This window comes from Lotus japonicus, chromosome 4 (assembly GCF_012489685.1).
Source record: "Lotus japonicus ecotype B-129 chromosome 4, LjGifu_v1.2".
In the NCBI taxonomy this organism is placed as follows: domain Eukaryota; kingdom Viridiplantae; phylum Streptophyta; class Magnoliopsida; order Fabales; family Fabaceae; genus Lotus; species Lotus japonicus.
In genome coordinates, this window is record NC_080044.1 from 55387150 (window position 1) to 55405529 (window position 18380).

The window sequence follows — 18380 nt, forward strand, 5'->3', positions numbered from 1 at the left end:
AAGCCATAAACTTTCATAATCTTTGTTTAAATCCTTATTGCAAATCCGACTCAAGTATGTGACTATTTCAAGTTGTATATATTTGTCTGATAAATGAAAAGTTCCCGTTCAAAGAGCTACTCACCATAATGTAGATTTTTTTTTATAAACATCACCATAATATGAATATTTCCCAACTTGAACATAATTATTTTTCCTGGCCATATATTATAAACAAACGTCTGATTATGCTTTTGTGTTTTTTGTAACATTCAGCAAATGCTATCTAAATAAGTAACTATGGATTGGTATTGAACCGACTCTAATTCGTGGCTAACATTAGCACTAAACACGTAGAGTGCTATGGAACTATGTAGTCTAGTCTGTAAGTAAATTTCACAAAATCTCAAACATAGTTTAATTAATAATTAATTAATAACAAATGTCTATGTACCGAATGATATCTTTTAGGAAGTAACAAATTAAAAATGAAGTGACCTCACATATCCCCAAATTAAATAAAAAGTAGTAAAATTGAAGGGCCTTGCACATCCCCAAATTAAACATATTCTTTAAAATTACCTTAAATTCGAAAGCCCCAAATTTTAAATCAAGCTTATTTCTTTCTTCTTTGTTTCGACGATCAAAGTGATCTTTTCTCTCACTCAATCTAGAAACTTTCAACCAAGTGAGTTGGTGTAGTGGTTCAGCACTTCATCATTTAAGCAAGTAGCTGGGGTTCGAATCTCAACTCTTGTGAATAGATAAAACTCATTGGCCAGTCCCCTACCGCTTAGTGCGCTGACCCCCGGAGGGGATTAGTCTCACGGCTGTCGGTTGTGGGATACCTTGGTCAAGACAAAAAAAAAATCTAGAAACTTTCACCTTACTTTGAAAATGTCACATTGTTTTATCAAATTATGGAATAAATTGGCACAATCAAATGACCTAAAGGATGAAATTTTTCTGAGTTCCTCGCAGATGCACATGGTACTTTCAGATATAATATCGAGTCATTTCTTGAATTGGCGGATATAAAGGATTATACATCGTCAAAAATCTAGTTGTATGTCTTCTTCTCTTTTAGTAAGAAGAAAAAACCTTCTTTCCTCTCGATATAATATCAGAATACATGATGAAACCAAGACAAAATGAAAGTTTGAATGAATCTTGCCAAAATCTTCATTCACATTTTCATGTTGTCTTGACTTCTTCGTGTCTTTTATAATTATGCTGAAAAAGTGATGAAAGTATTTTCTTCTTCCTAAAAGAGAAGAAGGCATACGACTGGATTTTTGACGAGTATATAGTCATATATCTCCACCAATTCAAGAAATGACTTCATATTATCTCTATATGTACCGCTTGCATAACTCTAAAACATTTCATTTTTTAAGTCATTTGCTTTGCCAGCTTTATTTCATGGCTCGATAAAATAGTGCAATGTGTTCAGGTGAGAGTTTTTAGACTCGAAAACAGAAAATGCCACTTCAATCGTCTGACATACGAAAAAAAGAAAGAAACTTGATTCCGAATTCCGCAATTTCAAATTTGGGAGATTTTAAAGAATGGGTTTAATTTGGGGACTTAAGTACCAATTGAAAAATCAATTCAAAAACTAAAAATAAACCACTCTTTCATATGTTTTTTCTTTCAAAAAGTGAGTAATGTTTTTTTAGTTACAAGAGGGAAAAGAAAAAGTTAGTTAATTTAGTGGTTTAATACTTCATTACTTAAATAAGTTACTGTTAGGGTTTAATTGTTAACTTTTATCACCCTAGCACTAAATATGTTGATGTATGACAAGTCACACGATTATTGATTATAGTGAATATACCTAATTGAGTAAAGTGAATTTTGTGGTACCTACATTTTTTATGGGTGTGATAACTCACATTAGGTATTGTACCTACAATTTTTTTATAATTCTCGAAGTTATAATTCTAGTGCAATAGTGTTCTTGTTTACTTGACATCTCAACTGTCCTCTAGCGATCTTTGTTGGCGTCCACTAGATCATGAAGCAGTTACTGTGAATATCTATCCTAGCATTGGGCTTGAGCAACATGGTTTCCATTAAGGGAGAGGCCTAGTACTGATTAAGTCGACGCCATTGATCTTAAGGTACATTATTAAAATATGTAATTGCTGATTCATGTGAAACATGAGTCTTTATTACTATGTTAACACATTTTGAATATCATACCTTAACCTCGCGCAAGGTAGCCAAAAATAGTAGGGGATATTTCAGACATGCATTTAATTTCATCAATCAACAACAATATGATGTCATTTGTTGGGTTGTTCCTGTAATTTCATGTTGCAAGATATTAGCAGGGAGACCCCTTTTTACCTCTATATAAATGCTAGTAATGTGCAGAGTGAGATATAGCCACCACCAACTCCACATACATTCTTGCTTGAGGTTGAACTTGAAGTTCCTTCTTTATTAATTCTAAAACTCTAGACCTGTTCTTCTGCAATGGCATCACGCGACTTTCTTGTTTTGGGGATGTTGCTTCTGGTGTGCCTTGCAAAGGTACTAACAAACATTAGCTATTTTATCTTGCAGATATATACTCAACATATTAATTAAGTGCTCTGTTTAATATTTAATTTATATTCATTTGAAACTTACAGTGATCTTTTCTTTTTATGTTTCGTCGGTGTATTGTTGTGCAGGTTTCGTCTGATGTTAACATAGAAAAGGAAGAAGATGAAGAACTGCACTTACCTGATGAGCCGGTACATATATATATGCTCTGTTTTTTTTCCTCTGTATTTTTTCTTTTGGTAGAATAGTAGCTCAGAAATCAGAATTATTTCATTACTTGACTAGTAATGTTTTTCTGGAATTTCTCTTCAGCTTACTGTGCGAGATGGGAACCGAAGGCTAATGCAAGATATAGGTAAGTTAAAATAAAAGAAATTGCTGGTGTTGTCTACTTTATTATTATAGTCTTTGGATAAAATAATAAATAACTGAATGGTGGAGATTTTGTACATACTAATTGTAACTTACTCCCTCCGTTTCTTATTATAATGTCATTTTTCAGAGTTTTTTTTTCCCTAAATATAAGTTCATTTCAAATATTTAAGTAGCATTGATTAGTTTTTTCCAAACTTACTCTTACATTTAAAACTTAATATTTCAGTTTTTCATATTTTAGTCTATTTCCAATGCCACTATCATTCACTAACCTTAACTCTACAAATTGAAGTTTTTCATCTATTGGATTACTTAGTGGACTACAAGAGTATTAATTAAATGTATTATATGGAGTACAATTCTAGAGATAGTGGGATATTAATTTGGACTGATAATTAGTAATTGAAGTGTTTATAAGTAAGGATAATTTAGTTAAGTTAATTAAAAAGTCTTACAAATTTATTGCACTTAACTAACTTTAACCACTTTTCTTAATCCTAGATATTTAGGTAAAATGACTTATAATAAGGAACGGAGGGAGTATAAATTTTAAGACTTCTGAAATTTTGCAAATGAATCCCCAATCTAAAGTGTAAGCATAGACCATTAATTTTGACATTGTGATATTGTTTCCTTGTATAACATTGTAATAACCTGAGGTGGGAGATGCATATGCTGGTTCCAAAGTTGTCATTAAAGTCCACAACTCAAATTTTTGGACAGTGTCAAACTCAGCGTACATAGATAGTTGGAGAAATTATCGGAGTTGAACATAACAAAAGATGGTTGATCCCAAAGTGAGTAACCTGTCGCAAACATGCCGAGATTTTATATGTGGAACATGAGCGTCATGCATAATGCATGAAGGTTTGCTCATTCCTCTTATGGAATCAACGCAGAACGATATTGACCATTGCTATTAGGTATCAAGTTCCGATACGAAGAAATCACATCTTCGATGTGTCTCCTTGTGTCGAAGGAGTAAAGTAGTGTGGCCTTGTCATCCCGACCAAGTCTCCTTAATTTGACCCGCTCTGAATCCTTTTTCACTATTTGTCCTAGTGACCAAGGAGTAAAGAAACCTAAAATGATCATATCAAGGAGTGAGTTACACTGCTTTACTCATTGGCATGAGGGGATACAACAAAAGCATGATCTCTTCTCTAACCGAAATCCGATAGTGATTATTTTTTGCCGATTCAGCAAGGAAGAAGAGTATCAATTCTTTCGCACCTACACAATTCCCATGTCCTCACACCAATCCGATAATGATCATTTTATTTGTGCTAACTTTTTTTTTTCTTATCTCTTTCAATATTTAACTTATTATATCTTATTTTTTTTCTTTTCATCTCACTTTTGGTGCAGTTGATTTGTAGTGTGATTGAAGTATTATTGTTTTATGACATTTGGAACTATCCATCCATATAACGAAAATGAAATAAAGTATGGAAAACTAAGTTTTAATTTATTTTTCTTGTATTGTGGACTAATTTTGCAGATTGTGGGGGATTGTGCAAGTCTCGGTGCAGTGTGCATTCTCGGCCCAACTTATGCAAGAGGGCTTGTGGGACATGCTGTGTGAGGTGCAAGTGTGTCCCACCTGGTACCGCTGGCAACAGAGAACTCTGTGGGACTTGCTATACTGATATGGTCACCCATGGCAATAAGACCAAGTGCCCTTAATCAGAGATAAACAACCCCAGGCCCAAGCCCATATGTCATGAGTGATTGGGCCCCTTTGAATTCCTAGTGTAAATGGGTGTGTGTTGTTGACTACTTGTTATAATCTTAGGCTTTTAAACTTAAGGGTGTGTGTTCTAGTTTTTGTCTAAGTTATGGTGCGGTATGTAGTAAAGTATGTTTTCAACAGTATGAACTTTGTGCTTTTGATCGCTTAATATATTTGTTTCAGATTATCTCATCTTCATATTTTCTCCCAATTTTAACCTGATCCAATTTTTACCGAAACTTCATTAAATTTTCTAATTTGATTGTGGTTTTAGAAGTTATTCCAAACAAATTAAGTTAAACGAACAAGTGTATAAATGTGTGAAATCATAGAATTATATATAAATCTAGGCTTAATTGCACTTTTCGCCCTTGATCTATCACTATTGTGCGATTTTGGTCCCCTTATTTTAAAACGAGCGATTTGCATCCCACATGTTTTTACCGTCAACAATTTTGGTCCTTCTGTTACTGTTCCGTCCAAAACTTGACAGAAATGAGTGATTTGAACTTTATTAAATTAGCTGGCACCAAAAAAAAAATTCCAAGTAGATAATTAGTATGCACATCATTTTTATTTTACAAATAATACATTATAACCCCAAAAAAAATTAAAAACAAAATCCCCAAACCCTGATTCCTATCATTTTCAACTTTCAGCCCCCACCACCATCTTCAACCTCCAGCCCCCCCACTCGCATGCCACCACCACAACGTCCCCTCCGGCCACCATGCCCCCTCCCTCCAACCCTCCAAACGGCGAACTAGACCACAACAATCCCTCATCCTCCACCTTCATAGCCTCATCCCCAACTTGCTCCGATCTCAATGACCCTCAACAACCCCTCAATTCCTCACCTCACACCGCGAGTCAAACCACCTTGTGCCACCGAGTATGGCCGCGACCCAGCGTTTTGCAGATCGATGGAGGCGAAGAAAACAGAACAATAAGCAAAGTAATTGTGTGTTTAAGCTTTTGGCTGAGGTTTGATTTCTGGGTTTTTTTGAGTTAAAAGTGAGGGAAGAAACTGAACAATAAACAAATAACTCAAAAACTAAACTGATTGTGTTGTTGGGTGGCTAAGTAACTCAAAAACCAACTCAATTTCACACTCTTCTTGTTATGTTTTTGTTAAAAAAGAAACTTTGATGAATCAATTGGGTTGGTTACGTTGTTGAATGAGCAGATTTTAGCCTAATAAGAAGAAGACTGATGGTAGTGGGATGGTGAGAGATGGCGGTGAGAGGGAAGAAGAAGATGGTGGTTGAGAAAGGAGGAAGAAGAACTGAAGAAGCGATTGGGATTTTTTTTTGTTTTAATTTATTAATTGAAATACAAAAGTGATTTGGATAATCTATATCTATATATATATATGTAAAGCACACTTGTGTTTTTGCATGCAATTAATGTATTAAATCAAGAAAGCTCACATACATTTATATTAAATACATTAAAAAATAAAAAAATTAATAAACTAAAAACTGAAAAAAAATGTATTATAAAAACCTATTCAACTACTTATATTAAATAACAACATTCATAGACTTAAAATTGACTTGAGCTTTGCATTTGACAAATTTAAAAAATCAAAATAAAAAACAAAATAATATTTATTAATAAATAATTTAGATAAAATACTTTTAAAATAAAAAAATTTCTATCAATATATATCTATCTATATTGTACTTGGGGCTCTTATTTCCCAAAGTAATTATTTATATATATATTTGGTTTTTCCAAAAAAAAAATATCTATCTATCTATCTATATATCTACATATATAAGTAAAGCACACTCGAACCATTACATTAAATACATTAGTAAAGATTACATGTATTATAATGCATTAACTAATAATAAATTATCTTTGTAATAAATATATTAAATAATAAGATTAAAAACTGAAAAAAAAATTGTATTGTCAAAAGCTATTCAACTACCTTCATTAAATATTCAAAAAAATACCTATATTAAATAATAATAGTTATAATTTAAAAAAAAAAACTTGAATTGACAAATATTAAGAATTAAAATTAATTAATTATAAAGGCTTAATAGCTCTTTTGGTCCCTCACTTATCACGATTTTGCACTTTTGGTCCCCAATAAAAAAAATTAGCATTTTTGATCCTCCACATTGCTTAATTCTTTGCAAAAATATCCCTATTTGAGACTAAAGTGGCAAAAGTGTGTAATTGTGAGGGACTAATTTTGCTAATTTTTTTCTACAGGGACCTAAAGCGCAAAATCGTGATAAGTGAGGGACAAAAGAGCTTGAATATCTATAACAAAGTAAAATAACTATGACCAAAGTTCAATAAATTTAAATTTAATAAATAATTATTTACACTAAAAATTAATTTCTTATTATAATTTTTAAAGTTAAAATTACTTCATTGTGGATATAAAGTGTAAGAAAATATGTCACTATAACTTATTTATGATATTAAAAACTTATTACTTGAATATATTTCAAATTCACATAATGAATTTCTATATTTTTAAATGAATAAAATATTAAGACTATTTCAAGGCTAATTATTACCAGAGAGAAATGCATGTGTGTTTAATAACAAAATCATTTCTCTTGAACATATATAAGACTATTGCTTGGTTTGTGTGCTTTGGTGGGTTAAGGGAAAGTAGAATGATTGTCCATATGATTTGGAACAGTTTGCTAGAGGCTTTGAGCATAATGAATGGCCACGAAAACAAAAGATGCCACGTACAATGTATTGGGAGTCACCGCCAGCCACTGTTTTGAAGTGTAATGTGGATGGAGCGTCGAAAGGGAACCCAGTGGTGAGTGGTATTGGCAGGGTTTTGAGGGATCAAGAAGGGGAGGTTTCAGGTTACTTTGCAAAATGATTTGAATAGTTGTGGGCTTTTGACGAAGGTTCAAGTAATGTTACATGCTTTGTTATTTTTCTAGCAATTTAAATTTTCAAATGTGGTGGTTGAGAGTGATTCCTCCTTAGTGGTTGGGTGAATGTCTAGAGGAGATAAGAGGTCATGAAAATTGGAACATGTATTTAATCATATAGATCATCAGATGTCTATAATTCAGTGTGTTGGTGTGGTGCATGTATTGCATGAGGGTAACACTGTGACAAACGTTTTGGCAAATCAAGGGTGTGGTAAGGAACAACAGATATGAGTATGTGACCCAATGCAATTATCTAAATGAGAAGGTTGTTATCATTTTGATTGTGTTTCATTAAAGTTTTATTTTTTTTTAAATCAATTATTAAATTTGAGTAATATTAATTATTTAGATCTAGAGAACTCTAATTCTATTCAATGAAATGTCTCACCTCCATTATTATTTAATTTATTATATTTTATAATTAAAAATATTTTTATATTTATATATTTATTAAAACTATAATAATCATATATAATTTTTTAAAAATTATAAATAAACCCGTGCAACGCACGAGTATAATTTCTAGTAATTATGTATGTGGATCTATGTTTTGGGTGTCATGTCAATCAATGAAGTCCAAATCATCCAATTTAGATGGAATATTGACAGAAGGACTAAAAGTGTTGACGGTAAAAACATGTGTGGTGGAAATTGCTCGTTTTAAAATAAGGGGACTCAAATCACATAATCGTGATACATCAGGGACGAAAAGTGGAATTAAGCCATAAATCTATATATAAATGAGCGTCATGTATAGTCACTTATCAAATAAAATAACCTAAAGAAATTAAATTTCTCTGGTACCATCTAAAAGTAGATGAGTTTTATACCTTTAAGCTTAATTTGCTATAATTTCTTTTTTTGCTATAACTTCTTCTACAATAACTTTTATAATAATTTATAATTTAATTATTGATACGTTAAATAATGAACTAAATCCTTTTATTTTAAAAGAGTAACAGAGCAATTTTCATCATTATGTACATAAATATCATTTAACTTCCAGTTCAAATATCATCTAATTGTCTCCGTATTCCGTATGTAGTTTAAGTGGTAGGAGCTGAGGAACATATGAGTTGGGTATGAGATGGTTCAGGGATCGATTCTTGGCGGATGCAATTTATCTTTCCGATGTATAAAAAAAAATATCATCTAATTGTAGTTATGTATATATGTTGCTCCAATAGGACGGCCATTCAAATCCTGAGAGCATGGACACATTGAATTATTCAGTAGCTAGCAAGCAAGGTGGGATGGGATTTGGGTTTAACACCCCACTCATGAGGCTCCCCATCCCATTTTATTAAAAACGAGATTTAAATTTCCATTTTTAATACAAATAAAACGGAACTTAAAAAACCGTTTTGTATTTTAACATATGTGGCAGATTTTCAACCATTTATTGTATACTAAAAAAAATGAAATATTAAATTTCATTTTAAAAACGGAAATTTAAATCTCGTTTTCAATAAAAGTGGGGTGGAGTGTTAAACTCAAATCCCAAGCAAGATTGGGCAGTTGAATCTCGATCTCTTGCCTTTTAGAGCTTTATTTAGTTTGTCCAGACGCTCGGATTTGAATCGTACATGCTTTGTGAATGTCCTGGGGTTTTTAGTGTATGTGATTATAATAATGTCCAATCTTTTAAGGCAAATTTAGCTGTTTGATGCCTCAATGTTCGTCATTTGTATTTTCTAAAGAAAAAAAATGTTCATCATTTTCTTGACAAGATTTGGCTTGCATGAGGGAGAATCAGGGCAGTGTACATGTGTCAGGATAAATCAAATCTATGTGCATTATTGCAGATGTCACGTCGCAAATGGCTTTATAAAATGGTAAGATGACATTTGTCGGCTGGTCTAGCTTGTAATTAAACAACATTGATTCAATTTGTGGTCTATTCTTAAGCTAATTATTGATTACTGATAAGTGATAAGGAGGGTCATTATCCAGATACCCACAAGTCAGCCTTACGTGATATACCCACAAGCATATATATATATATATTTTGACATCAATTTACTCAAAGAAGTACCTTATTGTGAAGCTTACTTTACTTAAAATTTTATAATTTTTGAAATTCTGGCAATTGTAGGGGTCTACGACATCATGTACAACATATGACATGTAGAAAGTTCAGTTCAGTAATAACAAAAAAAAAACTGTAAAGATTAACACAAAGAGATGGTAACTCAGTTCGGTGCAATGTCACTTACCTATGGAGAGTTTTCATCCGAGAAAGCAAATCTACTATTAGTGTAACAATGATTTTACAGAAGCAGACATTGCTTAATACCCACGTCACCTAATACTACCCAGTGATTTGTACTTAGTCTTCCCTCTAAGTATGAGAGTCTCTCTCATAATCACTGCCACGGTGATTGATCCCTTACAACAAGAGTAAAGACAAATTACATGATCAAACACAAACAACCAAAGACCTCTCAGCCAAACAATAACAAGTAGGACTGCTGAGAGAGTTACAAAACAACAGTGTGAACTCACAAGAATAAAACCCTAAAATCTTGACAAATCCACATCTAGCAGCTAGGTTTAGGTCTTCTAATACAGTAGTTCTTCAGGCCTTATCTTCGATGGGCTTGAACGAATAAAAAGTCCACAACAAAATCAGGAAGTGAATCTTTTAAAACAGCAACAAATCTTCACGAATAAGATTTGAATAAAAGATAAAAAAAATTCCACATAATAAATCTCAATCAAATCCTTCATAACCGATTTGATTACACTTGACATATTCTCTGATAACTTCATGGAAGTTTCTTCAACAACCCTAACTTGTTGATCACGTAAACAATCCAAAGCTTCTAGAACAAATCAAATAACACACAGCAGATCCACAGGGATAAATGTTGCACGCAAGATGCTAAAACATCTTGACAGAAAACACACCTTAGCTAAAATGCAGACAATCATGAACAAAAGAACAATAATTTTTCATCATTGAAATATATTGAAAATAAAAGAGACAAGAATAAAAGAGAGGATTTTTGATACATTTATACTCAGTTTTTTATTCACTTCAATTTCATTTTTTTTTTGTCTTTTTACATTTTAGATTACAATCCCTAATTTTAATGAAGGTATGAAGTTTTGAAAAAGACAAGAGGATTAAAGGTCATCATAATGCAAGGAAGCCCAATTTGGAAGTATGGAGATTGCTTGAGCTAGCTCTAAGCAGCTATTTTTCAGACTTAAAGGGGATCAATAGCTCAAGATGAAGAAAAGGCTCGTTTGAGAGTGCCTTGATTGAGCGAGCTAAGGCGGCCAAAACACACTATTTAAGGCCATAAAGTTATCTTTCTTGCATCTCTTGCCATTTTTCACATTCTTAGACACTTAGAATAAGGGAGAACTCTATTTAAGCTTGAAGGATGTGTTCTACAACGCGACATCGTGATGGATTCCATTCTTCTTTATTTCTCTTCATGATTGTCAAGTTGTTCATGGAAATGAACAACTAATTTCTCTTTGTTTGGGATTAGATGGTTGACCAACTTTTAAGTATGAGATTTGATTCATTCTATATATAATTCTATATAATCATGCTCCTTGATTTATGATTCAGTGGTTTTCTCTTGATTTTCATGCTATGTTTTAGATTGATCACCTAAGACCTTTTTGCTAGATTTGACTTGAGGCGAATCTACAATGTTTTGAGTTTGAATTAGAGTTAATCATCCAATAAGCTTAGTGTCATGAATGGAAATTATGATTTGTTAGTCATAGAACACCTAAACTTTGAGATAATAATAATCTTTCTTAATTATGTGAGGAATATGCTTGAGCATGGTATGTATTTGAATCACTAAAATACACATAGTTCAAACAATGAAATCTAATCTAGTAAGTTCGCATCCATATTGTTTCTCCAATCTCCATCATTTTATTTGCTTTCATTTATATTTTCATGTTCCAACAAACGAACAATCGATTTACAGTGAATCTATCATTCATGTATGCAAGCTATTGAACGACATTAGTGTCTCACCTTCATGTGAAAAACGAAAACTCGTTACTATTATACTACAATTGAATGTTAAAGGTTTAATTCTAAAAGCATTATAATGAAGAATCAATGTCATCTCTCTATCCTAGCCAACTAAAAGCATGATCTTCTTTTAGTTTATCGACTGACCCCAATCTTAACTGTTATATCCAAGAACATTGAGGTGAGGTATAGTACCTAGAGTGTAAGGAACGTGATGTGAGATTCCTAGAAAGAATGAAAGTGTAACCGCTTTAGAGAGAGAAAGTAACTGAATTTCAATCTTATTATTTCTCAAATGAGCTAAGAGTCCTTTACAATTGGTACTCGTCCCCTACTTATAGATGTGGAACTGGGCCTGGCGCTTCTATCTCCTCCTAATGGGCCAGTTGGGCCTCTGGGAGGAGGCCCAAATCCCTGGTCCGCTCCTTGCCCTAAGCTGGCACTCCTGGGCGAAGAACCCTGGGGTCTGGCCCAGTCCACAAGTCCACAAGACATCGAGCTCGAAGTATGAGAGCTAAGTGTGTCTTTACGTAGAAAAACTAAGGCGACGACCATGAGAAGCTGACTAATGCCTAAACTTGAGGTCTAACAACAAAGAATAATGGCCAACATGGCTTGGTAATTAAAGCTTTAAAATTAACATTTTGAACGTCTTGCCACGTTCCCTTGGCGACTCAAGTCCACAAGCGGGCTTGCGGCGATGACGCTTGGTTCCCTCGCTTCAATTTTAGCTGTGGCCACCAGAGTCCACGATGTCTTGATGTGTGTACGCCACATGTAATGTGCTGAAACAGTGCAAAGGTCAATGAATCTGTAGAACCTCAACTGCTATTCTCGAAATGCCCCTTCAAATCACAATTGAACCTGTCGATTTGAATTTGAACCAATGAGCTTCAGCCGTTGTAACCTTTCGCTTAACGCGTTGTTCCCACTTCCCGAATTCCGCCTCACACTCCCTCGAGTAATCATTTTATCTTGCCACGTCGAGGCACGATTTCCCAACCGCTATTCTCCCTAGCCTTTAAATTCTTCCTCTTTCCATCATTCATCACTTACTGTCAACTGTTCCCATATTCGTCCCTGGCTCTCATACTGGTTCCTTTCGCCAATCTTGTGAACTCAAAGCTCCGGCTCTTCTTGCTCTTCTTCTCACAGTCCCTTCCTGGTTAGTTTTTTATCCCTTCTTTCTTCTTCCACTTTTTACGATGCCCTCAGCTGGGGCATTTTCCTCCATGGAGGAAATCAAAGCTCATCGCTTGGCAACCTTTGCCACTCTCCCTTCACCCATCTCGGAAGCTCCTTAACAGGGGATTCTTGACCAACCATCAGAGCTTTCTACCAACGGCTCTATTTCTGACCTTGCCCGCAGGGTTGGTGGGCTTTGCTGTTCCCCGTTATTAGAGGACCTTCTTCGTACCACCGGATGCTTGGGGCAAGACCGCCCTTGGCAACACCGTGTGTTTAATGACCCCAAGTACTCCTACTTCTTCTTTGTATATGAATACTTGTTTCTTGACCTTGGCGTTAAACTCCCCTTCTCACCCTTTCTTACCCAAGTGTTGTGCGATATCAACGTTTCTCCTTGCCAACTTCACCCTCGCTACTGGACCTATATGAGGTGCTTTGAAATTCTCTGTCGTAGTGTTGATGTGGCGCCTTCCCATGCCCTCTTTTCGCTTTTCTTTGAAGCAGATTCTCGATCCCTGGGGACCCACGGTTGGGTCGCTCTGGTGCCCCGGCCGGGTCGACAACGGTTTGCTCCTTATCAGGTTGGCTCCGAATCTTACTTGGCCCGCCGGTACTTCCGGGCGTCGTCCACCCTGCTTACCCCTCGTCATTCACACAGAAGGAAGGGAGAACCCTTTTTCCATTTTATTGGACATAGTGTCCCAAACCCAAATCCGATTCTCCCAAAACGTCTTCCTCTTCTAGAGAAAGTTTCGCCATTGGGGTCTTATCCCAGCTTCCTCTTTTCAGTTGCGCTGAACTACTTGGCGCTCCTCCGGGCTCCAAACTGTTCCCTCGATTAGGTTTACCCTTTTACCGTCTTCTTCACACCTTCCTCATAATCTCTTCGTTTCTGATGACTCTCCCTTTTTCTTTTCAAGAAATATGAAGTTCTCTACTGCCGATCTGCTGGAGGCCTTCCTCTCCGGGAACGTTAAGGCGCCGTCTCCGGTCCAGGTTAGAGAGAAAAGGCGAAGCTCGCCGGTGGGCGATGGTTCTCCCAAGAAGAGGAAGCTCCCAAGTTGCACCTTTGACTGTCGCGGGCGATGGGTCCATCGCGCCCGACCCCATTGTTTTGGATAGCGCACACGATTCCTTGGCGCTCGATCAGCACGGCGAGGTGAACCCTTCCCTAGCCGTGGGTACCTCTCGCCCCCTGACTTCAATGGCGGGCCAGCAGCCACCGTCCTCTGTCCGCCCTCCGTCTCCTCCGCCCGTCCAGACTACTCTTGGTTCATCAGCCCCTAGCTCTCCTAGGGTTGGTGGCAGGGAAGAAAATCTTTCCTCGGACCGCCCAAAGGACCCTTCCAGCAGCTTTTCCGCCAACCCTTTTTCCTTCTTGCTTTCTCACCCTTATCTTGAAAAATTGAGGGAAGTTCCCAGCCAAAACCCGCAGGACGTTGCCCAAGAAGCTGTGTCAAATCGTCTCTGCGCCGGTTGTCTGTTCGCCCAAGTGGCTTGGCAGGCTCGGCCCCTCACCGGAATTGCAGGGCTTCGTCAGGAGGTGGAAAAACTGCATTCTATCAACCTTCAGGCCAACAAGACCTGCTCCAAGTTGTCCAACCAGTTGGCATCTGAGGTGGATAAGACAAAGAAGATGCAGAAGAAACTCGCAGAAGCGAAGCTTGCACAGGTAGCGACGGACGAGAAAGAAAGGAAGCTTGAAGCCCAGGTTGAGGAGCTCCGTAAGGACCTTGGCGCCAAGGAGGCCATCATTGCTTCTCAGGAGGAAACCCTTGCTGCTAAGGACAAGGAGATTGCTGATTTGCGCGAAGGACTGGCGGACAAGGGTAAGATACTTGCTGAGGCCCGGTCGGGTTTGGAATCGAAGTGCAAACTCTTGGCTGAGAAGGATGCCCAGGCCATCGCCTTGGAGGAGCAGATAAGGAGAAAGGTTGCTCACGCGGCGGCTAATGAGCGTATCTGTGGCTTCCTAATTGCCAAGGCTCAAGTCCAGCACCTCCATCCTACTATTAACCTTGACCTCCTGGGGATTTTTAAGAAGGTTACGCCCACCGGAAGTTGCTCGCGTTGACCTTGGAGACGCTGTGGAATAAGAGAAAAAGATAAAATGTTAACTTATTTTGAGTTATTGTAACACTTAGTACCTCTTTACGTCGTTTAAACTTTTTGTTTGTATTTTACTTTCAGGTTAATCGATTCAGCTTTACATCTTTATGTTTTATGCTTGTTTTAGCGCTTTTAGAGTTTTTCTCTCTCGCTCCCCCCATAGTTCCCTTGTTCCTGAATTACGTCTGACGACATTGATGGTGTGCCTTGTTTAACTAGGACTTTTGCTCAGTTTTTGAACTGAGGCTTTGTCCACACCATATTTCCCGTAAGAGCAGGTGCGACCTCGCCAGTTTTGTCCTGTCGAGGACTTATTGCTGCTAGGGACCCAATGGTCATATAGGTTTACCCAGACTTATGCCTAGTTAGGTTCGCTCGCCCATATTTCGGGGAGGTTTTTAGGATAAGAAGCTTATTCGCACACATCGCCAACGAGTGATGGCGAGCTGCGTCGGCTTTTCCGGAGCGATCCCCAGACATCAAGGTCGTGTTGGGATCGCGACCTTCAGGGAATTTTTCCCACTAGCTCTCGCCGCAATTCAGTGTGATTGAAATTGCTGGATATAATTTTTGTATTTTCAATCAGACGTGATAGTCAACAAACTCCCGAGATGAAGAACAAGAACGTGTCTTTGTTTTTACTATTTAGGCGCTTTGGCCAACAAACTCCCGAAATGGAGAACAAGAATATGCTTCTTCGTTTTTAATCCTACAATCTTCGCGAGACGCGCCCAGCTGATCATCCTCGCGCCGAAGCCAGCTCCCTGTCAATCCTTTAGCTGTAATAGTATTTCAGGCTCGCCGCGTTCCAGGAACGCGGCACTCGCCTTCTGTCTAAGCTCTCCAAGTGATAAGCCCCCTTTCCTAAGGCCTTAAAAATTCTGTAGGGGCCTTCCTAGAATGGACTCAACTTGTTCCCAGTGTTCCCGATTCGTTTCTTAAGCACCGGGTCTCCCTTCTGCATCGCCCTCGGACGTACTTTTGTGTCATACTTCGCCGCAGCTCGCTGCTTCGTCGCAGCCTCTCTGATGCGAGCATCATCGTGTGTTTCCGATAACAAATCTAACACCACCGCCATGTTGGAAGAATTCTCGCTCAACAGCTTTGATAATCTCTGTTCTTGGACCTCAGTCAGTCTGGTCCCTATTTTGAGTACTTTCTCAACAAATTTCAGTTCCTTGGTTTCCTCGATTGGCGTGGGCCTGTTGACTCGCCCTTCGCCCCTTGGATCTAGGTTTTCTTCCGGCGCCTCGACCTCGTTGCATCGGTGTCCTACCGAGGCGCTCCTTTTCCCGTACCGATCTAACGCGTTGCAGTAGCACTCCCTTGCAGTCTTCTGGTCCACAGCAATTCTCCCAATTCGTCCATTTGGCAAAGGATATTTAACCGCCAAATGTGTCGTCGAGACCACGACGCACAGTCGGTTCAAGGTGTTTCTGCCAATTATCATGCTGTAAGATCCCTCCGCTCCTAGGATTAAGTAACTCACCTTCAGCGTCCTAGCGTTCTCTCGCTCGTCAAATGTGGTGTCAAGGTCAAGGATGTCTCTCACCCATACTTGCTCGCCCGCAAATCCCACTAGAGTCCCTGCATAAGGAGTGAGGTCTCCCTCATTCAAACCTAGCCGATCAAACGCTTCGCCGTAAATGATGTCCGCTGAACTCCCTTGATCCAAAAGTACTCGTTGTACATTGAGTCAGTTGACGCGAAGGAGGATTACAATCGGATCGTCCAGATGTGGCTTTACTCCAAAGAAGTCATCGGACGGAAAGGTATTGTCTGGGTGTGAAAAGCCGAAATGAACCTCCGTGACTGCGTTCACCGCCCTGGCGTATCGCTTTCTAGCTGCACTAGTGACTCCTCCTCCTCCAAACCCTCCAGCGATCGTGTTTACTCCTTTAGGTATCAAAGCATTACCGCCCTGTGTTCTAATAGGTTCTCCTGCCGCTATCAGCTTTCTTACCTCGCGCTGCAACGTGCGACATTCCTCTGTGACGCGGCCCATGGCATGGTGATAAGCGCACCATTCACCTCCCGGTTTGCCGCTCATTCGCGTCGCTCGCTGTTCCTGGAGATTCTCTGCTTTGCACGATCTGTCCAAGCACGCCAGCTTTCCTTTTGGAGACGAATTCCTCCACTCCCTCGAGGATTTCCAATAGCTTTTCCTTTGCAATGTCCAAGGCTCCGCTGTTGTATTCGCCCTTCGGACCTCTGTGTCCTGCTGCTTCAGGCGACTATTGACGTCGCAAATCAGCCGCCTCCAATCCTTGCGAGCGTCCAACGGCTGAGGTGATGGAAGTCCTTCTCTTGAAGGTTCCAACAAGGAGACTGAGGACTCCGCTTCCTCACCGCGCCTCCTTCCATACGCGCGGCGCGAATCACACGTGTTTCATCCTTCTTTTACTTCGTCGATGTTGCGCTTCCATCAAGCGTCACTAACGAATCAAGAATTTAACCGAAAATCAAGAAACCCAAGAGAATTGCACGGAAAATCGACCTTCTCTCAGCCAAATCAGAATCCACATAGTCCGGGAATCGAAATCTACCGATCCCCACAGACGGTGCCAAATGTTCTATCCAAGAACATTGAGGTGAAGTATAGTACCTAGAGTGTAAGGAACGTGATGTGAGAATCCTAGAGAGAATGAAAGCGTAACCGCTTTAGAGAGAGAAAGTAACTGAATTTCAATCTTGTTATTTCTCAAATGAGCTAAGAGTCCTTTACAATTGGTATCCGTCCCCTACTTATAGATGTGGGGTTGGGCCTGGCGCTTCTATCTCCTCCTAAGGGGCCAGTTGGGCCTCTGGGAGGAGGCCCAAATCCCTGGTCCGCTCGTCGCCCTAAGCTGGCGTTCATGGGCGAGGAACCCTGGGGTCTCGCCCAGTCTATTAACAAAAAAATTCCATATTATTTGAATCTGGTTGATATCCTCATGGCTGGGGTGAAGTGCAAGAGTCGTTCACATTTATAGGGAAGCAAACCTCTTAGCTGACTACCTAGCTAAGACCGGTTGTGACAGGGTGTCCCCCTTTATGTATTCTTTGTTGGAAATATTAGGAAGATAACTGCGCCGTGGACGAACCACTGCCTTGAAAGCAAAAATTCCGGCATACCTCTGGTGCAATCTATTGCCGGGTTTGCTCCCCAAGGTTAACACAGCCACATGCAAGATATTGTGCACTCATAACCTACACATGTTGGAGTATCTACAACAATTCTCAAAGAGAGGAAGAACTATTCTATTTTTTTATCCTATATACATTGTTCACGCCCTCTTCTTCTTATATGGAAAGCAAGAATGCTCATTTACCTTCCATCTGTTGCTTTTCCATTGAATGCTCATAAAAGGTAGTCAAGAATGCCCATAAACAATTGAACATCAGAAATCAAATTGATTTCAACTTATATTTCGGCATAAAGGCCGTTGAATATCCAACGGTTACATAATTAAGGCTATAAAAATTTGATAAGATAACTGAAAATATAATTGAGTGCCATTAACTCTAACAA

General features: G+C 38.3%; 1 protein-coding gene across 1 annotated transcript; it reads left to right on the plus strand.

Moving 5' to 3' along the window:
- The first annotated feature begins 2349 nt into the window (after positions 1-2349).
- On the plus strand, positions 2350-4831 carry LOC130715999 (snakin-2-like). Its single transcript, XM_057566172.1, has 4 exons — positions 2350-2517; positions 2661-2723; positions 2845-2887; positions 4409-4831. Exons 1-4 carry the CDS (start codon positions 2461-2463, stop codon positions 4591-4593), a joined length of 348 nt encoding a protein of 115 aa, XP_057422155.1. The 5' UTR covers positions 2350-2460; the 3' UTR covers positions 4594-4831.
- Positions 4832-18380: the final 13549 nt, after the last annotated feature.